At 38.9% G+C, this 24,386-nt stretch overlaps 1 protein-coding gene across 2 annotated transcripts in view; it reads right to left on the bottom strand.

Annotated features, from left to right (window-relative positions):
• LOC122809207 (chloride channel protein ClC-Kb-like) overlaps positions 1-24,386 on the bottom strand; it is a 1,320,353-nt gene that overhangs the window by 1,048,506 nt on the left and 247,461 nt on the right. For both annotated transcript variants that reach the window (XM_044080518.1, XM_044080517.1), the window contains one exon: positions 13,204-13,329. In XM_044080518.1, coding sequence (XP_043936453.1) covers positions 13,204-13,329 — 126 coding nt within the window. The remainder of the gene's footprint in view (positions 1-13,203; positions 13,330-24,386) is intronic.

Raw genomic sequence — 24,386 nt, forward strand, 5'->3', positions numbered from 1 at the left:
TTAGCATGTGGTATAGCAGAGTGAAAGTTATTGATAAAGATGTTAAAAAGCATGGGACCAAGGATGGACCCTTGCGGTACACCAGTTGGGGTGGGAAGAAAGGAGGAGGTGGAGTTCTTCCATTTGACTGCCTGAGATCTGTCAGATAGGTAACTGGAAAACCAGGATAGGGTATTTGTTGAGAGATGAAGATTTGAAAGATGATGGATAAGATGTTTGTGGGAAACTGTGTCAAAAGCTTTGGAAAGGTCAAGGAGTATGGTGGAAACTAAGTGTCCGGAGTCTCGGGCTTAGTTTACAGTCTCTAGAAAGGAGAGTAGTGTAGTTATAGTGCTGTGACCAGGGTGGAAGCCATGTTGGGCTGATGTGAGAAGTTGGTTTTGGGTAAGAAAAGGCATGACTTGGAGGTGGATACATTTTTCTAAGATTTTGGAAATAGGAGAAAGCAGAGCAATTGGCCGGAAGTTAGAGATGTTGGTATTTCTGCCACCTTTGTGGAGAGGAAGAATGTAGGCTGAGCACCAGAGTTTGGGAACATATACTTCCTTTATGGATCTATTTACTAAGATACTGACTGGCAATGCTATGCTGCCTGCAGCGCATTTTAGGAAGGAGGAGGGAATATTATCAGGTGCATTGGAGCAAGGTTTGAGTTTAGAAAGGAGAGTTTGTATGAGTTTAGTAGAGACAGGTTTGAGTTCAAACACTGGTAGAGAGTTGCTTGAGGGTTTGCAAGTAGAGGAGGGTGGGGCAGGAGGGTGATGGTTGGGGAAAGTCTTGGTCAGTTCAGCAATAGTATCTATAAAAAAGGAATTAAACGTGGAACTTAGTTCGAGGTTGGATAAGTTTGGATCAGGGCATGGGTTACTGTTGAAGCCTGGATTTAGGAGTGAATTTATGGATTTCCAGAATTGTTTGAGGTTTGGGTTACTATAGGATTGGAGGTTCGAATAGTAGGTTTTCTTGTCTTTAGAGATCTGTTTTTTTGCGAGGTTGTAAAGTTGTTTGTATAGGAGAAGGGTTTTAGGGAATTTGTTGTTTTGGGAGAACTTCCAGGTTTTGTCCCTTTGATGCATTATTTGTCTGGTCTCTTTGGTTAGCCAGGGGACAGTATTATTTTTTATCCTTTTGATTCTTAGGGGGGCTTGGGAGTTAAGTGTGTCAAGGAAGACTGAGTTAAAGTGTTCTATAGCTCGGTCAAGAGGAAGGGTATTTAGAATTTGCCAATTCATTTGTTTGAGAGTATTAGAGTAAATTAGGGGGTTGAAATTGCTAAGATTGCGAGTGTGGATGAACTGATGCTGGTGAGGAGAAAAGTTGGTTGAGCGAAGAATGAGGGCTGGGAGGTGGTCGCTTATGGTGTTAGGAATTGTACCAGAGTATATTAGTTTATTAGGGTGGGTGACTAGGATCCAGTCTAAGATGGATCCAGGGGGATTTGTTTTATTGAGTCAGGTGGTGGACAAGATTACTTGGGTAAAGTTATAGAGGTTGATGGATAATACTAAGTCAATGTATTCACTAGGCAGACAAAAATAAGTTAGGTAAATAAACCATGGTGTGGAGTATACCTACGAAGTGAGCAAAGATATCTCAACATGGAAGCAACAACTTTTGGAACCTACAGTGAAAAATATTACATAATGTAGTCTAATCCAAGAATAATGCACAGCTAGAGTTTGGTATAGCACATAAATTCATATAATATCAATGGTATTGGGGCTCATGAGAGTATAAACACAGCATATAACTATAGGTCAGCATATATGAACTCTGTATCATATCAGTAGGATGAAAGCTGAGAAAGTAATAAAAATTGCACCCAGTGCAGTCTAGAATAGCAGGCTCAGATGCCACCAATAATATGATTGGATGCTAACACAGATGTCATACAGCTTACACTTTAAAGCTGGATGGTCACCAGTAGAACGAACAATGGTTGGCTTGGATGCCATAAATCAAATGCTTCAAATAGTCAATATGATTGTCTATCAGGCAATAATTGATTGTAAGATGCCATAAAACACACCCTTATTTGGCTCAGGTTTCACACAATGATGTTTCTTTGGCTTATCTGACTCAGTTGCCACACCCTTTGATGCAATGAGATATAATTACTATCAATAACTGGCCCAAGTGAAAAGAGAAATGTCATCAGTAGTCAATGGTGTTTATTTGCCTGGGAGCAATTTGAACAATGACCTGGGGGGGGCAACAACAAAATGTATAAACAAACAGCAGCAGAGTGCAAGGCAAAGAAATGAGAAAAGCAGCAACGTGCTGCAATAAACAAACATAAGCAGCAGCTCACATCTCGGCATAGCTTACAGCTAAGTTATGCGATGAGAAGTAATGATGCTGACTAACAGAGGGACCACAACGAATGTAGCAAATGCTAGATAACAGCCATAAACTATTTAAAACAAAACAATTACTTTATATGATGCAGTGTTGCATACTAGTGTATAAAATACAGGAAGTTTAAATCCAGACACAAATGGCCAATCCAGTCACAGTATGTAACTGAGAAATGCAGCATACAACAGTACAGCCAAACAGAAATCAGACCTTGTTATACATCACAGTGGGCAAACTGCACTTAAAACTCACAGCCCTCAGAAAAAAAAATGTAAGTTAAGTTTACGAACAGTAAAAAACAAAGCAGGAGGTAGCAGCCACGGCTATGTAGAATAACAGCTTTATTAGTATAAGAGGTGAGCGCTTTCGTGGCACCAGCCACTTCATCAGACAATCAAAGAAGAGTAAAGCACAGCATTTATACCAAGCTTATCATTGCCATCAACTGCCCAATTAATCCTTAAAGCCATATACTTAGTATAAAAAGGTTTATATCTAGTGTGAAAAATTTTAAGAAATGCTTCTATAATTTAAACAGAGAAGAAAAAGAAGCTTTGGAGGTTTTGTGTAATGATCGCTCCATCGCAGTGAGACCATCTGATAAAGGTGGTTCTCTAGTGGTGATGGATTATGTTTTTTATAAGGAATCTATGCTGACAATGTTGAATGATGACATCTCTTATCAGAAAGTAGATATTCAACAGGTGCATGTAAGCAGCATGTTAATATACAATGCATTATTTGAATGCTTACAGTGTCGAGTTATTAGCCAAGACCTATTCAAGTACTTTATAGTAGACAAACCTGTTCTACCCATCATACACGGACTCCCTAAAATACATAAACATCCCAGAGTGTCCCCCATGAGACCCATTGTATGCGGGAGGGGCTGGTGTACTGAACCTTTGTCCATTTTTGTGGAGCACCACCTTAAAACTGTGTTGAAAAAGAATGTATATATATTAACTGACACAAAACAGTTTTTAAAAGATCTGTATGCATTTTGTAAGAGTATAGCTGTGGAGGATAGATGGCTCATGATTACATTGTATGTGAAATCTCTATTCACAGTCATCCCCAATAGTAAAGGTGTTGAGCTCTTCAGACAGTATTTAATGGAAGACAAAACATATGATGCACAAGTTATTGATTTATTATCACTGTTGATGGAACTGATATTAGAGAACAATATCTTTTTGTATGAAGGAAATTTATATAGACAAAAGGATGGTGTGGCCATGGGCACTTCATGTGCAAATGGAGTGCATAAATATTGTTATGGCTATGTGGGAGAAAGAATTCCTACTGACTGAGATGGGAAGGCATCTGAAGTTCTACAGGAGATTTGTGGATGATCTCTTTATTCTATGGGGAGGTGATGTAGCCTCACTTCTATCATTCTTCCAAAAAATAGATAATAGTACCAGCTTCCTTAAGTTTTCAGTGAAGCATTCCTATGATGTTATAGATTATCTGGATGTCAGGATACTTCAAAAAGATAGAGGTGTTCTGGAAACTGCAATCTATAGGAAAGAATGTTATAGGAATAGCTATCTCCATAGACAGAGCACGCACCCGAGACATATATTTAAGAACACTGTAAGAGGCCAAGGTCTGAGAGCATCAAGACTCACAGCTAATCAAACTAAGTATGAGAAAGAGATCAAGAACATGAAGGAAAGGTTCATACATAGAGGGTACAGTGAAAAAGAGGTACAACAGTCATTAGTGGGTCTATCTGAGGCAAGGGAAGGAATAGGTAAGCCATACTTTTCAGATATGGATACCATCATAGATGGAGGAACTGTTAGTCAGAAACACATGAGAGTACAAGTATCCTACTCGAGTAACATTAGATCTTTACAGGAAGTATATCGAAAAAACTGGAATATACTATGTGCTGATGATGATGTTAAAAGGCTGGTAGGTGAGACCCCGAGATTTGCTTATAAGAATATATATAAAAAGATTATTATATGGACCACAACCCATGGAAACAAGAATAGAAAATGCAGTCAGATATGGAACCTTCCTCTGCAATAAATGTAATTACCGGACCTTGGTTGACACTGGAAGTAGATTTCTACATTCAGATCTAAAGAAGGAGTTTACCTTCAGAATATTAGCTAACTGTGACAGTATGAATATTATATACTTGGCACACTGCACAGTCTGTCCTGCCTTCTACGTTGGAATGACAACTCGAAGGCTGAGAGACCGGATGAGGGAGCATGTATATGATATCACCAGAGGAATAGAGACAAATGCCTTAGCCAGGCATGTGAGGGACCATGATGAGACGCACAAATTTTTATTTTTAGTAATAGATAAAGTCTATACCGACAATAGAGGTGGAGATGTTAGGAATAGAGTAGAAACTAGGGAACTACAATGGATTATAAGGATACGAGCTAACATTGGGGTAGGCCTGAATGACAAAATCAATATTAAACCCATTCTTCTAAATAGAGATTTAAAGAAATAGTAGGTAGTACCCCCACCCCCCTCGACCTTTTATACTTTTTTATACTTTTTTATATATTTTTATACTTTTATATATATTTATACTTTTATATTGTATGTATTAAGTTGCATGATGTAATATGCTGTTTCTATTGTTGAGCTGTTTTTAATTTTAAGCTTTTAAAATTTTTCACACTAGATATAAAACTTTTTATACTAAGTATATGGCTTTAAGGATTAATTGGGCAGTTGATGGCAATGATAAGCTTGGTATAAATGCTGTGCTTTACTCTTCTTTGATTGTCTGATGAAGTGGCTGGTGCCACGAAAGCGCTCACCTCTTTTACTAATAAAGCTGTTGTTCTACATAGCCGTGGCTGCTACCTCCTGCTTTGTTTTTTATTGTTCATTTTATTGTTGTTGGAGGTAACTCTTGCCAGCACCATTTGGTTTTTACTGCGGTGTAAGTTACGTTTGGAGGAAACACAATACACAGAACACCAGAACACTGAGACTAGAAGTAGACACCAGATCACTTTGTAAGCACTTTTAAATGGCGCTGATCTCTTTTATTTTACTAATGAGCATTTTATAGATAATAATGATGCTGATAATATTCACTGATGTTCAGAATTCTCATTATCTTGTTAGATTGTTTTTTCAGTGCTTTAATCACAGCATTGTATGCTCATAAGTAAAGGCATCGCATCCAGACCTAAGGATGTTATAACTCCCCTGTACTCATCCCTCATCAGACCACTAACAGAGTACAATGCTCCCTTCTGTATGCATCTCACCAGATACCTGCAGCAGCTGGAGACAACACAGAGATTTCTTACCAAGAAACTTCAGGGCCTTCAACACATGACCTACATGGACAGTCTGAAGGCCCTGTCACTGTACTCTGTATCTGATAGATTGTTGAGAGCCAACTTGTGCCTGGCCTATAAAGCAATCTTGGACCCTGTCCTAATGGAGATGCTGCATATCTGCAAGTTAAAAGGGACACGATTCACTCACTCTAGGGACCTTAAAATAGCCTGAAACATTAACAATACATGCTGGAGAGACAGATATGTCTCCCAGAGACTGCCGTTCCTCTGGAACAAGCTCCAAATTCATGTAAAACACAGCTCCTCTATGACCCTATTTAGGCATAACTTAAACAACTGGATGGGAGACCAAAATTTACCCCTGGGGTGCTACCTATGTCCCTGTTGGATAAGGGCAGTCTGTGCTGATCACAGACTTGAACTGCAAATATAGACCATGCAACTTGGTCAATAAGGGTATAACATGACTAGACTATTAAAGGCCCTAGGGCCAATAGCCTAGTTACTTCCTATGAACGTATAAACCTGTATGACTAGGGTATAAGTTAAGATGTCATGTATTCATATTGCTAGAGTTTGTTCACAAGGTGAAAGTCTCAGTGATGAAACAGTAGAAAGCATAAAATGACATTGTAATGCATATGCTAACCATGGGATATTCATTTCATTATACAATGTGAAGGTGTTTTTGCTTTTTATGTCTGTTGAAACATACATGCATTATTAGCAGAATGTTGTGATACCTGAATATTTGTGATATTATTGTTTTTTTATTTTTATTACTCGAGTGCAATGATATTATTTTAATGACAGCTTTGACACAGTTAAATACATTTATGTTTAATTGTATAATATTTTATTTTTGTTTTACACACACACACACACACACACACATATATATATATATATATATATATATATATATATATATATATATATATATGTGTGTGTGTGTGTGTGTGTGTGTGTGTATAAGGTCTCTGAACTGGTACTGCCAATTAGCTCGGCTTGTGGTTGAAAAGGTTCTCTGGACCAGCCCACCAAGCCAGCTAACAAATCAAATAAATAAATAAATAAATAAAAGTTAAAAATGTCTATTTTTATACATACCATAGCTTTTCTTTCTGAGCATTGACTACACACAAATTACAAGACTTGCAGTTTGGTTCTATTTTTGTTGAGTGCGATTAAAAACTTTTCATGGGACCCTTGCTTGAAAATCTGTAGAGCAAGGAACTGGTGTTAAATTGGTATTAATCTCCCCAGAGTCATTGAAAGGGATATTATTCCAGACATATACAAAGTGTGGATACGTGTTACTAAGCTGGTAGTGGCCATCTTCTGCAGGACTAATTTTTGGAGTGAGCATTGGCTTATGATTTTACACTTGCTTTCCTTCACAATAAGTTTATTAATATAAGAAATTGCAGCTTTTCCCACCAGAGGAGGTCCTCAATTAAGATAGGGTGAGTGCAACAGATCTAGACAGCTTCACTGCATGTTGGAGTTCTTTTCTTCTTCTATTTAATTGGTCTCTTTGTGATGCTACAAATTATTTGTAAGTTAAGACATCTTATTTTTATATGATTTATTATTTCATTTTATGCAGTAAATTAATGCAGTGAAAGATACTTTTATTAAAAAATTTTGTATTGAAATTAAGTCACACCCTATTGAGGAATAAAAAAAAAAACCACATGCATAGTGAGTTATGCTCTGACATAGGCATGGTTTGCCCACTGTTACAGGAGGGTCTCTTTTTGGTTTATTCTTTCTGAAAAAAAAAGCAAACAATACTATAACACAACATTAATATTAAGTTCAGGTTTATTTTATGTTGTGATATTCTCTGCTGATTTCCCCTAATAGTATAAATACCACCTCAGGTCTCCATGAAAAGATGAAACTAGTCTAGCAGGACTAACTCGGTCAACAAAAAATAAATAAATAAATGAGTGTAGTCAAAAAGAGCTACTGTCTTCTACTTCGTACAATTTGATTTTTAGTGTAAATGTACCCATGAGAATTGTTCAGCATATTTATCCGAAGAGGTATGAATAAATGGTAAGAAGTGCAGTTTTAATTATTTTTTTATAAATGTTGTACTACTTCATCATAATTTATTGTTCTGGGATGTTTTAAATGTGACAGAGAGTCTCCAGTGTTATGTTCTTGTTGTTGTAGAGGTATGTAGTACATAAGTATCCCATATTGCTGAGACATCTCTATATTCCCCACCTTTTGTTTACTGTTAAACCTGGTGGACTTCTTTGAGACAGTTACCAAGGCCCTGGATGAGGGGAAATCTGTGCATACAGCCTACCTAGACTTGGCCAGGGCTTCTGGCACTATCCCCCACACAGGCATCATTGACAAACTCACCCACCTAGGCATCAACCCATATATTATTAGATGGGTCGCTAACTGGTTCACTGATGGAACACATAAAAATAGGGGAATACACCTCCAACAGCAGACATGTAACCAGTTTTGTTCTACAGGGATCAGTCCTGGGACCCCTACTGTTTAGAATCTGTTTCTCTGAAGTAGAATCAAAAACTAAAGGTCTGTGGCTGACAAAGTTTGCTGATGACTGCAAACTGGGAGCAGTCACAGAATCTCCAAATGATGTCAACATAATGCAAGAAGGTCTTACACAAACAAATAATTGGTGCCAAAGTTGTGGCCTTAAACTCAATGCAAAAAAATATATTATCACCCCTTTGGCAAGAGCCATGTTCCTGCTAATTGCCACCCTAAGTACGCACTCAATGGTGAGAGACCTGGGCACACAGGTTGACAACAATCTTACCTTTGATCACCATGTCCCCACAGTGGTAAGAAGGGCATTCTATATTGCTCATCTCATAAGTAAGGGCATTGCCTCCAGAAAAAAAGAAGTTATAACCTCCCTGTATTCTTCCCTCATTAGGCCAATAATGGAGTACAACACCCCTTTTGGTATGTACCTTTCCAAACACCTGCAGCAAATAGAGAAACCACAAAGGTTCCTCACAAGGAAAATTCAAGGTGTTCATCATCTGTCCTATGTGGATCATCTGAAATCACTGTCACTTTATTCTGTTTCACACAGACTACTCAGAGGTGACCTCTGTCTTGCATATAAGGCAATCTTTGACCCTGCTTTATTGGAAATGCTGCATATCCACAAGTCAAATGGTACATGGGTTACCCTCTCTAAAGACCTTAACTTGGTATGTGACATTAATAGAACCTGCTGGAGGGACAAATATGTCTCCCAGAGGTTACCATACCTTTGGAACAGACTCCCACTTCATGTCAAACAGAGCACCTCAATGACCCTCTTCAAATGCAATCTGGACAATTGGATGAGTAACTGTAAAATCATCCCAGGGGTTCCACCTGTGTCCCTCTTGGACAGGGGCATTAGGTGCTTATCATGGAAATAAGGGTAGAACTTGACTAGGCTTGTAAGAGCCCTAGGGCCATTAGCCTAGTAACTTCCTATGATCCTACTAAGTTTCTTCTTAAGGAAGCTGCAGCCTAGGGCTAGTGACATATTTTGTAATAATATCAAATGGCTAGAAATATTTAAAATTCCTCTCACTAATGCAAATAACACAGCTAAGGATGCTTTTATTTTGAAGACAGGTTAGCAATGAGCTCTACAGAATTAACCATGTGGCTGTTAAATGGTACTATTTAATATGTATTATATAACATCGCCAAAATTCAAGTTTATGATAAGTTACAATGTACTTTTTCACAATTAAATTTAAGTATTGGTCATTAAAAAAATCTGGTCAGTTAATTATCACAGGATATCTGGAGTTACAGCATAGAACATATTTTAATGAATAAACTCACATTTTAAATTATTTTGTATAAATGTTGTTACACTACAGTATAGAGCACATCTTAATGAATAAACTCAATAAACCCAGGTCAAACCACAAAAACAAGCCACCCTGGTGAACTCCTAGTATTAACAGGTTATACAACAAAAGAAACAATCCTGTCAAGAAGCAAGTGGGAATGTGCACAGAAGAGCAAAAGATCCCTCATTAGTCTAAACAATTGAATCAGGGAACCAGTCAAGTCTCTGAAAGCAGACTTTGTTCTAAAAATGATGTCTAAAGCTAAGTATAACTATAAGGCATTTTCAGTTATATCTGCAATCCTAAGGGCAACACCCAACAAAAGGCATTTTCAGTTATATCTGCAATCCTAAAGGCAACACCCAACAATGTGTAGAATTACTTGTATATGGCATCACCTATACTCAGCCAGAAGATATAGCAAATCTGCAGGCTGACAAATTCAGCTCATATTTCACATCCCCATCACCCCCAGTTCTCCCCCAAGAAATACCCTCTACCACTCCACCATCAATCATCACTAAAGAACAAGTTGCCACTGCACTCTCTAATGGCTTCAATGGGGGCTGACAAAATACCAGGTTGCCTTTTAAACATCTTAAATCAGGACTTATCAGGTCAATTAAGATCTCTGTTTAACCACAGTCTCCAGCCTGGCTTTATCCTGATAGAGTGGAGGACAGCAACAGTATTCTCTCTGCATAAAGGGGGACAATCTACTAACCTGGGAAATTATAGAACCATACCTTTGACTAGTTTTATATGTAAGGCCATGGAAAAAATAATCATGGACCTGAGAAATAATGACATGAGACCTCCAGTCACTGGACCTGACAGAATATGGCTTTGTCAAGAACAAGATATGCCTACTGAATTTGGTGGATTTCTTTGTGAAAGTCACTAAGGCCATGGGTGAGGATAAAACAATCCATGCCACCTACCTCAACCCGGCCAAAGCATCTGACACAGTTCCCCACTCAGATATAAATAAACTCACAAAACTGGGCATAAATCCCTACATCATTAGATGGATAGCCAATTGGCTCACAGACAGGACATGTGTGGGTAAAGTGGGTGAATCCAGATCCAGCAAGATGCCAGTTACTAGTGGTGTGCCACAAGGCTCAGTGCTGGGACCACTCCTGTTCAGAATATACTTCTCTAAAGTCAAGGCTAATGTAGAAGGCCTCTGCATATCAAAGTTTGCCAAAACTGCAAGCTGGGGGACTCATTGAATCCTCCAAAAATGTAGATATCCTGAAGGATGGTCTAGATCAGACAAATGATTGGTGCCAGAAACATGGCCTAAAACTAAATGTGAAAAAAAATGCATTATCATACCTTTTTGGAAGTCAAATACTCATGCAAATTACAACACCAATAGCATACCCCTAAGAGTAGACTCAGAGGTGAGAGATCTAGGTACACAGACAGACACTCTGAACTTTGACCGGTATGTGTCCACAGTGGTGAGGAAGTCCTTCTATGTGGCACAAATTATAAGTTAAGGTATGGCATCCACATTCACGGAAATTATAGTCCCACTGTACTCAGCCCTCATTAGACCAATAATCAAGTACAGTGTGCCATTTGACATATACTTGACTAGGCACTTACAGCAGCTGGAGCAACCTCAGAGGTTCCTAACAAAGAAAATACAGGGTGTAAACAACATGTCTTGGGAGGATAGAATAAAAGCCTTATCTCTTTACTCTGTCTCCTAACTGACTATTAAGAGGTGACCTATGCCTGACCTACAATGCACTCACAAATCTAGCTCTGATGGAGCTGCTACACATCTGCAAGTCAAACAGCATGATAGTCACCTGATCTAGGGATCTAAACTTAGTCAGTTACTCAAACAAAACATGCTGGAGAGAGAAATATGTGTCTCAGAGAAGGCCCCTTCTTTGGAACAGGCTTCCTATTCACATTAAGCCATGCCCTTCCATGTCCCTTGTCAAATGCAATTGGGATCAATGGATAGGGAACAGCAAATTCTTACCTGGGGTAGTACCTACGGCCCTTTTTGAATAGGGGCAATCTGTAAGATATTCAATGCATAAGCACAAATCCATGCCATCCTCTTGCACCTAGGGGCTATATTTTGGGTAAAACCAGGTTATATTGGCTAGGCTTGTAAGGGCTCTTAAGCTGTTAGCTTAGTCATCTCCTATGAACATATGAACCTATGAAGGCATGATAAGGAATAAAAATACCATGTAAGCCCAAAACATTAAAAAATATACAAAAACTCCAAAACTAAGAAACAGTTGTATCCATACATGATATTATCATGCCTTCTTTTAATATAGATAGTCAGGAGATTCATAAAGGTTACCGCTTTCTGAGCTCAAGAGCATCCCTACCACAATGCTTGTGCTATCTATTCACTCAGAAAGGTTATGTTAACTGTATACATAGGGTACACTTTGTGGTAACCTTTATGAATCCAGCCCAATATCTCTTCTGTCAGCATGGCTTGCCTCTACCATAGCACACATTATAAGCAAATATGGACACTATATGCACAGTTGTCACTAAATATGTTCCTCAGTAGAGCACACAAGCAACAGTTATGGGCAAGAATGTAGCTATTTGCTGCCTGTATTGTTATGTAGTACAAAATGTGGGGCAGATGTTGCAATGTAGTGACTCCGAGTAGGTAAACTCTTAACAGTGACTCATTGTTCATAACTTCTTACCCCCCACATCATCAGTAGATTTTAACCTCCACACCCACTGACACAGATCTGCACTGGTAGCAGATAGCACAGAAATTCTGTTTGATAAACAACTTTTATCAGTGATCAGTATCATAAAATAGACTGATCAGTACCATCAAATAGAAATTACTGGGGCCACGTAAGGAGAAATAGTGCAGGTGGGTAGCTGAAGGACAGCTCAGGGCATGCAAATGGGAGGCAGAAAAATATTAATCACTGAAATCAAAAACTAGTGCTGACTTCTGGCCTTAAATATTAATTAAATAGAAGAGTCCAATTGGTACCTCTCTAGAAAATGTATTTTTTTCTTATTAACAGATACTACCTTTGTAATATTTTGTGCTTTAATCAAATTGCCATTATAGTGTGACAAAAAAGCAGACCTTTTGTAGAATATAATACCAGTATGCATAATAAACAATAATTATGCATTTCCCTACAAAAGGAAATAGAATTATTTATTCCTAAGATAATTCAAAACATTTGCAAAATTAGTAGCTTATGCTTTTGTTTGTCTTATGTTTATATTTGCTCATGAATTGGCTTCACCCTCATGTCTAAACCATATCTAATGCGAATAATATTCAAGCGTAACATGCATCCTGTCATACACTAATAAATAAATAAATACAAATGATATGATTAAACACAAGCATATGCACTGTTGCATTTCTGCTTTAGTGCTGACATAGAAACACTGGCTAGTAATCATGTGGCAGGATCCTGAATGATGGTGTGGGGACATCAGTGATGATGGTGTGGACATCAGTGGACTGCATGAGATGGTCAGGATAAATGTGAATCTATATGGGTTCTATCCAGAGCCCAACTAAAATCCTTATTACAAGATTTTCAAGAAAAAGTAATTTTCCATTCTTTGCTATTATTTCATGACCACCAATGTGCAGCTCAGAAAATATATGAAGTAGTATGTCAGCATCCAAAATCCTTATCCCTTCATACCTGTTTCACTATTGAAGACTGCAAGCAACCGGAACATGAATGCACCACATGTGGCAGCAAAGAAGCCTCTCCAATAATCTTTCACTGCAAAATTGGTTGTCATCACTTCTATGCTGAATAGTACTCCTAGGATACAAAACAAATGATAGTCAGTGCCATTAGACATGTGCTCTGGTTCTTCAAAAAAGTGAAATTTTGCAGTAGTTTTCTCAAATAACAAAGAATTTGAGAATTTTAATGAAGAAATTCCATGCTGAGTCCTACAACGAAATTTTGACCTGAAAGATTCTAAATAAAGGTGGAATAGTACTAGTTCTTGTCAATATTTTACTCATTCTGAGTTACCAAATCACTTTACTGCTGAGGTGAGATTACTGTAATATGGCTTCAGAAATACGGATCTTATTCACGCACATGAAGACACACACACACACACACGCACACACACACACACACACACACACACACACACTCACACACAGGATAGGTAGTGTAGGTGTGTTTTGTGTGTGTGTGTGTGTGTGTGTGTGTGTGTGTGTGTGTGTGTGTGTGTGTGTGTGTGTGTGTGTGTGTTCATATTTGCATGAATGTGTGAATGTGTGTTTATGTGTGGGTGGAGGGAATGGCATACTTCTGCACTCCTGCAGACCAATAAGCAAGTCCTGCAACATTGGGGGGAGGGCCTAAACAACATGAATAATTCTTTATATATTGTACTTTATAGACACTTAAAAAAATAATAGATGAAAAATTTTCAGCACAAAAGACTTGAGGTAGAGGAATCACTGGACTCCAGGAATGCTCTTTATAGTGTGTCCTAAAGGCACTTGAAAATATTCAAACCCTGCACCTGTAGCACTCACACATAGCATGGTAGACTTCTGTGAATCACTTGACAGCAAGGATACTGCTAAAATATTACCTAGGTCTGTGAAACTATTAAACAAAATAAAGTAAAAGGAGGAGTTCCATATGTAACTGTTCTATGTTTTTCACATGGATCACTGTTGTTCTAATCCAAGAGATGATCCCCAGTGCTGGCAGTTCCCCTTTTCAGGGTGATTGGCTATGAGATAGCTGAGAGTTAAAACAGGCCTGCCAGGATGATAGAAATGAACCCTGTTCTAGCCTTACACTGGTTTCCTGTATTTTATATTTTAGGAATGCACATACTGATAACCAAACTACTGCCTCTAGAATGTCCTTGGTGCTGTAGATACCTCTAAGGAATACAGTGGTAGTTGTCATACTCCCAGTAGAATATGTTCCTACAGTATTTTACCATGTTGTTTTTAGCAGAGACTATGCAATAAACTATACATTTTGAAATAGTTTATTTAAAAATGGCAACTGTTCCTTTTTAGCTGGATGTAAACAAAACAGACAATTGGTCTCACCTCTTAGAGACTCTGGTGCATCCAGATAATATTGTAGATGTTTGTGGACATCTAGGAAATGCAGGATCACTTCTCTGGTTGTGGATCAGGGAAAAAACAAACAACTGTGTGGTCTCATTTAAAACAGTTCTGTGACCACATCTGGTATAACGAAAATGTTTCTGTGCAGGTATAATCTGTCTTTGTGGAAGATTAGGAGAGACTATTTACACACAGAGCCTTGAGCACTGAAATCCTCTTTGCCAAACTAGCTACATTGAGAAGGATTATTTCCCAAGAAGATATATGAGTGACCCTGATGCCACTGGTTCTGATGACTGTAATATTGTTTTTTCTTGTAAGAATATTAGATTAAAGATCAGGGAGGACTGTATTTTGGGATGGCTTAGATGCAACATGCCTTTCAAGATGCATTTCACAGGGCAGGACCATAGCTAGATCATCTGATGCTCTGTGCAGTTCATTAAACTGACATACCTCTAATTTAAAATTTAAGGAGGAAAAAAAAAGGTCTTCTCAAAGATGAGGACCAAAGTGATCTTGAAATTAGGCAAAATAGGTCTTTTGTGCTGTGCTCCTATAAAAATTGTAGACATCTGCTTGCCTACAGCTCTAATAAGAAGCTTACTAAAAATTATTGCAACAAACTCAAACACAAGTATTTTATCACTTCAGCCCTGACCACAGATGCAGTATCAACATTCATTTATAAATCCATTCCTCTTTGTCCTATGGCAGTTATTGCTCCATCAAAGGGGGCCTGAATAATAAGAATGGTTCAATGGGCAGGCAATCTGAATTGGTTAACAGGTGTACCTGTACACAGGCATACTTGAAAAAAAGTATTTGTCTTCAAGACATTTAGTAAAATTAAGTGTTTTTGTCTGTACTGTTACAACGACTTCTTCAGAATAACAAAATGAGGGACATTTGTTTTATTAAAAACAGTCAAGAGCAAGTCATGTGTGTGACACCAGGAAAATACTGCCAGCCCAACTATCTGGAATTTTGTAAATAATCATATGTCATTTGTGAATATTAATATGATTAATATGCTTGTCTTACAAATGTAAGAGAACTGTATGTTATGTACTGACCTTCAAGACTGTAACCACAGTATACCCTACTGGAAAGAACAGAAATGTATATAAACTATATACCTGTGTAACGGTAAGTTTTAATAGTAGAAGCTGGAACATACAAAGTTAACTTGCAAAACGTCAAGAAAATAAGTTGAAATTAAAAGTGCTTTATGATGTGCTATGAAGTAGTTTCAGTGCAGCAAGCAGACACAATGTCTAGAGCTAGAAGTTTCTTTTTCTTATCTGGAGAAAAGTAATTACTAGGTCTAAAATGTAAAAGTGTGTAATTGTTTTACAATTTCCAGTTCTAGACAAACATCTGAGAGATATGTATTTTTCACAGAGAAATACTAAATTTTGTTAAGTTTCTGTTAGCCTGAGAATTGAAGGCAAGTGACAAAGAGTGATGTCATCTGAGCTAACCCAGCAGTAATTCTGATTATTAAAGAACTCTCTCAGAGAAAGTCTGTGTATTTTGTATCTTGTCTTTGATCTAGAAACATCCATTCAGCACTTCTCATCTGCATTTGCCTTGCTCTGTAAGTAAGTCATTTAGGGCAGAGTATCTTTTAGATATACATGGGAATTTAGTAAAGATTAGTTTAGATGTTATCTGTATTTATTTGAGACTATCCCGCAATGTTGTTTTAAAATATTTCCTGTGAATCTGAACTCTGTAGTTACTGTGTTGAGTATTGTCTTATTCTTATATTATTTATTATTAAATATATTTAAACATTTTAATTGTGGCTGGTTTGTTTTGAGATATTTAAGCTCTGAGACTACTTGCATATGTATTTGGTGACACTGTACAGGCCACACCTAAATAGCCTTGAAAGTCTTGGTCACACTTACCATTTGGATTATTAGTAACATTACACAGTAGGATTGGACCCCCTTTGGTAAGGGCCTTATAGTAGCTGATAAGTAAGGGTGGCAGCTGGTACTACCTTATAGTCTGTGCAGAAGGGGGCATAGCTAATAAAGCTGTGCAAGTCTTTCCCAGGTGTGCGTGTGTGTGTGTATATCAATCAAATCTCAAAGTGTGTGTGTGTGTGTGTGTGTGTGTGTGTGTGTGTGTGTGTGTGTGTGTGTGTGTGTGTGTGTGTGTGTGTGTCAACTTCTTGGGCAGGGACATGAAGCACTGGTTGGACAAAGAGGATGCTGGAGGTCTTAGCTTGGTCACTTGGCTGAGATCTTAATCCTATAGCTGTGCCAGTGGTGAGTCTTACTGGGGTGGGGATCTGGAGTAAGAGGCAGAAACCAGCCCCAGACTGACTGTGATCTCTGTGTGCTCTTAAGGGAAATTGTACTTTAGTGTGTGTGTATACTTGTCATCCTCCCAATGTGTATATCCCTCCCTGGTGCTAGTGGTGCATATTGAGGCTCCTTGATTACTGGGCCAGTGCAAGAGCATCACAATATGATACATAACCAACCAATAAAAATGAAATAATACTGTTATTTTTTATTTAAAACACTACAAAGCTGATTCAGTTTATCAGCTTCATACATCAGCTATCCAAATAATTTTCTTTTGAGGAGATGGCTATTCTCATCTCTTCTACTTATTTGTAATCCAAGGTAGAGCATTGATCTCCTCGGACCTTTGTCAGGTTCATCCTGGGAGGGGTGGATGGTTATGTGACTTGGTCAGAGTTACACAGTTAGGCAATAGAAGCTGAGGGAATCAAACCTTGCACCACTTGACCACAGGAAACAACTCATTAGCAGTTCCTTAATATTCCAAGCAAACTGCAAAACTATACAGATTTCCTCTGTATGCTTTTTTTTAGCACAAAAATGACAAACCTGAAACTCAAATAATTCATATTATGCTTAACAAATGCATTAGTCACTTCCTTCCATTTCACAGCATAGGTATGCTGATAAATTTTATGTTTAGGAGCCTTTTCCCCTCTTTCCTGTATAAAATGCTGGGTGTGAAAGACAAACAACACTGGTGATAGTAGGACTGTTATGCTCAACACAGGTATATATTTTATTCACATATGCAAAAAGGATAAATTTCCTTCACTGTACATACCTACATTGTTTGGATGAACCACAAACAACATACTGAGTGGATGATTACTAACATGATGAAAAACATTGGATTCAAAAATGAACTCTGAGATTAAATCAACCTTTATGAATAAAATGGGGTTTATTTCCCATCATACTGCTGACATCTTCATAAAAGGTTAAAATCTGTTAGTGATGATTAATAATATTGTTGAAAGCCTGATTATCAACAGAGTACTTCTACCACCATTAGAGAACAAACCAAGCTGTTCAGATAAAAAACAAATTGCAAAAACATGTTAAAAAACACTTGGCTATGCTCTTGCACCTCCCCTGGCTAGACTACTTTGCCCTTACACATCTTCATAACCCCTGTATACATCAACAAAACAAATTCCTCTAAAGTTACCTCAACTTCACTACAACTTTCTTAACTCTATATCTTCGAACCAATTTATAGGATCATAGGATCACAGGAAGTTACTAGGCTAATGACCCAAGGGCCCGTATAAGCCTAGCCAAATTTACCCTTGTTAACACGATCAACACCTGTTGCCTCTGTCCAAGAGGGACACAGATGGAATCCCCAGGGTGAATTTATGGTTACCCATCCAATTGCCCAGATTATATTTGAAGATGACCAATGAGGTTTGACATGAAATGGGAGTCTATTCCAAAGGTGTGGTTACCTCTGGGAGACAAATCTGTCCCTCCAGCAGGTTCTATTGCTGTCAAATACCAGGTTTAGATCCTTAGAGTGAATAATCAGTGTGCCATTTGACTTGCGGATGTGCAGCATTTCCAATAAAGTAGGGTCAGAGATTGCATTGTATGCAAGGCAGAGATCACCTCTGAGTAGTCTGTATGAAACAGAATAAAGTGATAGTGATTTCAGCCGATCCACATAGGACAGCTGCTGAAGACCTTGAATTTTCCTTGTGAGGAACATTTATGGTCTCTCCAATTGCTGCATGTGCTTTGAAAGGTACATACCAAAAGGGGTGTTGTTCTCAATTATTGGCGTAATGAATGAATAATACAGGAAGGTCATAACTTCTTTATTCGAGGCAATGCCCTTACTTATGAGATGAGCCATATGCAATGTCCTTCTTACCATTGCAGAAACATAGTGATCAAAGGCAAGGTTGCTGTCAATCGGAGTGCCCAGATCTCTCACCACTGAGTGTACATTGAGGGTATTGTCATTGATGTGATAATTTGTAGGAACATCGCTCTTACCAAAAGGGATGATAATACTTTTTTTTGCATTGAGTTTGAGGCCATGGCTTTGGCACCAGTCATTTGCTTGCATAAGACCTTCTTGAAGGATGTTGCCATTGTTTGGAGATTTTATGACTGCACCCAGTTTGCAGTTGTCAGCAATCTTTGTCAGCCACAGTCCTTTGGTTTTAGCTTGAACTTCAGAGAAATAGATTTCAAACAATAGAGGTCCCAGGACTGATCCCTGTGGAATGCCACTGGGTACAGGTCTGCTGTTGGAGGTTGTTTCCCCTATTGTGACTGTATAGGTTCTATCAGTGAGCCAGTTTGCAACCCACCTTATGATATAAGGGTTGATATCTAGCTTGGAGAGTTTGTCAATGATACCCGAGTGAGAGATAGTGTCAAATTCCTTGGGTAGGTCTAGGTAGGCTGTATGTACAGACTTCTCCTCGTCCAGGGTATATCTTTGTTGATAAGGTCCATGATGAGTCTGTTCATGGCCTTGCAGATAAGGCTAGTCAGGCTAATAGGTCTGTAGTTCCTGGGATCAGTAGAAACACCACCTTTGAGCAAGGGGATAACTGTGGCTGTTTTCCATTTAGCTTTGAAGAAGCCAGTGCTTAGTCTGTGATTGAAAAGAGTACCCAGTGGTGATGCTAATTCTTGTTTGAGCTCATGTAGGATGCAGCCTGGGATGTTATCAGGTCCCATTGATTCTGTGTTTTAGGCCTTAGAGAGGGCATTTATGACCTGCTCTTTAGAGATACAAGGTAGGGGGCAGGTGGTAGGGATGCCATGAAGTATGTGTGGCAGGGACAGAGGAGTGAAGTTTTCACCAAAGCTGTCAGCAAACAGGTTAGCTATGTCCACTGGCTCAGTATATGTGTCACCATTAATTACCAGTTCCATGCAAATCTCAGCCTTACCTTTTAGGTTATGGATGTAACTAAAGAATGTCTCGTGGTTTTCCTTTATTGAAGAAGTTAACTTGTATTCAAAGTTTGCCTTGAAGGACTTAAAAATAAATCTTATTTGCTTATTTAAGCTGAAGAGGGAGCGTCTCCAGTTTAAAGCCTGCTTCTTCTTACTCTTAGCACACCAGTTTCTTCCTTTTACTATAAAGCCTGTTAATGGCAGTTGCCCACCAGGCAGGTTTGCTCTTCCTTGAAGAGCTTGTTTTGGTCCTAACAGGTACTGCAGAGTCAATGCAGTTATACAGCTGTTTGTATAGCTCTGCATACTTAACATTTCCATGTGAGGGGGGGAGATGTAGTGAAGTTATTTATACCATCCAATTAGAGGTTATAATCTGCTTTGGAGAAGGTTTTTACTCTAGTTGCTGCCTTGGGGGGGGGGGGGGTCAGGTGTGATAGTTACTTCAAATGAGACTGATTTGTGGTCAGATCTCACCAGGGATAAACTCACAGTGGGGGTGCTACATTGGTCCCCCATATTTGTAAGCACCAGATTCAGGATACTGGCAACCTAGTGGGGGTGTCAACCAACTGATCCAGGACATTGAAGTTGACAAAACTGAAGAACCTTTGAGCAGGTGAGTTTGAGCTTGAGACTCAAGTTGATCCAAATAGGCAGAGTGGGTGTCCTGATTCATGGAGGGGTTTTGTAGTTGGCAGTGACTTAAATAGGTGTCCCACCAACAATTAATTGCACCTAAAGTATCTCTATGCCATTATACTGTTTAACCAATCTGGAGGTATATTTATCTTTGATGAATATTGATACACTGCCTCCTTTAGTTTTCTTGCTTTTTGTTTGTGGTCTGAACGTGTAGAAGGAGGTGTAACCCGGTATGGCTGGGGTGCTCTCCACAGCCTTGAACCAGGTCTCTGTGACTCCACAAATGTTTGCACCCTCCAGGGAGAGGACTGCTTCCAGTGAGTGCAATTTCATGTTAAGACTCCTACATTTAGAAGCATGACCTTGAGGTTGCTTTTGGTTGTTTTTCACATGAGGAGTTTTGTCCTTGTGACACTGCCTAAAAAAGGCACTATGGGGGTAGCAAAAGCCTTAGCCAGTAGCCAAAATCCCAGGGGTGACAGATGAAGACCATCTTTGGCAAAGCATCAAGGTCTGTTTATCATGTCATCACGGGCTGTCAGATACTGGGTCCCCTTAGAATGACACCAACAACTAAGCCAATTATTGAAGTCAATCATTTTCTGTTTGTATTAAGGTATCATTCTAGGTGAAGGTAAAATGCTGCTTAAGGCTAGGGACACACCTGCCTGAGACACATAGTCTTATAGCTGAGTCATGTCTCTCTTCATATAGTCCAGAGAGGTGCGTCTCAAGTTATTCACACCAATATGGACTATGATGGAGTCATAACAATAGCTGCTGTTGAGAGACTTGAGTGCATGTGTGATGTGGTCGATCCTGATACCTGACAGACAGCTGATCATGACCTTTTCCTTACCCAGCCTTGTGAGAGGGACATCTGTGTGTCTCTTTTTTCTTCAACTACTCTCTAACTGCAAATCGTATCATCTCCTCTCTGCTTTCTACACATTTTCCCACTCCTCCTCTTTCATATTTTTCCTGTCCATAAATGTACAATCGTAGTTTGGCATTTTAAACCTCACTGTATATGCCAAATGTTTATGTATTAATATGTAATGACTCCTGTCTTTTGCTGACTGCAGATTTTGTCTGATATAGTTGCCTTTTAGTTATTAGATGAAACTTTAAGATTTATATTTTTCTCTGGTGCTTAAAATTACAGCTCAATTGGACAATCTTGGCCAACAAAAGCAATACATAAATAAAACTTCAAGCACATAGCGTTATTATAATTTCCAAGGAAAAATTCATGAACACATGGAAACAAATGGTTGCTTCAAAACAGATGCAAAACAGTCTTCCCTCTTTCTCAAAATTTCTTTAATTGTATCATCCAAAATGGACTCAGGGTATAGCCTATCCAAAAACATCTGTTTTAAAAAAAACTGCTCAAAATTTAAATATTTTATTGACAGAGACCATTCTAGGAAGTCTGACAAACTGATCTTTAACAATGCTGTGTTTCATCCAAGGAGAATAATTGCCATGAAAATGTAAAATGGAATTGCTGAATGTAGCCTTCATATGAATATTAGATTCAAATCTAGTTCTCTGAAAATTTTTAAGTTTAGCATCTAAAAATTAATATTAATAGTTGAGTAACTGAAAGTAAATTATAAAAAGGACATAACACCTTCCAAATACTTTAGAAATTCCTCCAAGTCTGAAAGGGTATAATCTGATGGAAAAGCATAATCCTTCTTCCATTTATATAGAATTATTAGCAAAACTGTTTAGGAGCTGCCTTTCATCTACCATGGCCTGATGCTTCTGCAACTTTTAATGAACATAAATTCTGGAAGACAATGGAAGAAGCTGCATAACAGGCATGAGAGATGGCGAATTTAGCTGTTGTCTGTCCATTAGACATTGATTAGGGTGGAGCTCTGAAGACAGAGACGTGCCTGGATTTATAAGTAATGACTAGTGGTGTTAAGAATGTAACTGTGGTGAAGGAGACACAATGTCAGCTCCAAGAGGCAATGCTGGAGTAAGTTAGACATTAATTCAACTAGAAGAATTAACATAAGAAAGGAAGGAAAGAAAGATATGAAGACGACATGCCAGCCAACAGCAGGGCAAAAAAGTGAGCAGAAAACATATGTTTTTAAATCGTTTAAAATGGGAAGTAGCAGCACAAGATATTAATGGCATAAGCACAGGGGAAACAAATGAAAAGTGGAAAAAGGAAAACAAGTAGAAGGGAAGAGGAAGAAAAAGCAAAATTAGAAAACCAGTCCCTGCACAAAGTGCAGCAGTTAGGGGCACAGTGAGAGCAATTACACCTGGGGACCAGCAGCGTTATGGATTCCTTATAATTTATTAGCATAAGAGACCACAGCTTATCATGGCATTAGTAGACACAGGAGCTGATGTAACTATTTTTGGAGGAAACCCCTTACAGACTCAAAGGGCAGTCCATACAAACTGATCAGAATGGAAATGCAAAAAAAAAAAAAACCTCTGGGCTAAAAAACAAGGGCTAAATAGCTTTTGGGAATGAAGTCCCTACATGGATTACAGCTGTAATAGTCCCTGCACTGGAGCACAATTTAGGAAGAGATATTCTGAAAGGGAAAACTTTAGAGACTACAGCAGGAAGGACACTTCAAATATGGGATGTGGCAGGCTGTCATTTGAGGTGAATATAAGAGGGAACTGATTTATATCCCACCACCAAAGGCAATCATGAACAGTAAATAGTACAGAATACCCTGGGGACTTGCTGAGATATCTGACACAATCTGAGTTGTTGTAGGCTGGCATAATTCAGCTGCTTGTGAGTCTATTCAACAGTCCTGTTTGGCCAGTGAAGAAGCCTGATGGATCTTGAAGGCTTACTGTAGACTATAGAGACCTGAATAAAGTTACACCACCACTGCACCACTGGAAGGGACTGTTTCTGACATTTCTGACACAAAAACATTTGCAGAGGCTCTCAATAATAATCTGCTCAAGCAACAGAGATCTCCAAAGAAGAAATGCAAGCAACCTCCACCCTCCCCAACACAACCCAAATGACACATAGCCTGCAGACTCAGTGTGCCACTCAACCACAGCCAATAAGGCAAAACAACATACCCAACACACTAGTCATAGGTGACTCTATAGTCAGGCACACCGATGTCCCACTCACCAGGTTAAACAAGGAGAAGGTTACTGTCAGCTGCCTGTCGGGTGCCAGGATCCGCCACATAACCCACGCACTCAGGTCACTCCACAACAAGTACAAATATGACTTTGTCATTGTCCATGTTGGTGTGAACGACCTGAGATGTACCTCCCTGGACTACATGAAAAGAGACATGGAAGAGCTCTCTGATCTTGTAGACCAGGCAGGTATGACCCTAGCCCTGAGTAGCATTCTGCCATCACCCAGAATGATGCTGCAGTACAAGGACAAAATGATTGACTTCAACAATTGGCTAAGCTTCTGGTGCCATTCTAAAGGGATCCAGTATCTGTCTGCCTGGGATGACATGGTAGACAGACCACGATGCTTTGCCAGAGATGGCCTGCACCTGTCACCCCTGGGATTCCAGATACTGGCTAAGGTTCTTGCCGCCCCCATAGTGCCTTTTTTAGGCAAGGTTTAAATGACAAATTCACCACCGTAACAGGAACAGGCAAGCAAAAACTGAGGGTGATGCTACTCAATGCTAGAAGTCTAAATCTCAAAATGCACTCACTCAAGGCACTCCTTAAAATGGAGAACATTGATATCTGTGCAGTGACTGAGACCTGGTTCAAGGCTCCAGAGTGCACCCCTGCACTACCAGGCTATAAGTCATACATTACTTTCGGCCATGTAACCTGGACCGGAACACCAAAGGCGGAGGTGTGTTCATATTCATTAAGGATATCCACACCTCCA

This window comes from Protopterus annectens, chromosome 8.part0 (assembly GCF_019279795.1).
Source record: "Protopterus annectens isolate FY-2018-M chromosome 8.part0, PAN1.0, whole genome shotgun sequence".
Taxonomy (NCBI): domain Eukaryota; kingdom Metazoa; phylum Chordata; order Ceratodontiformes; family Protopteridae; genus Protopterus; species Protopterus annectens.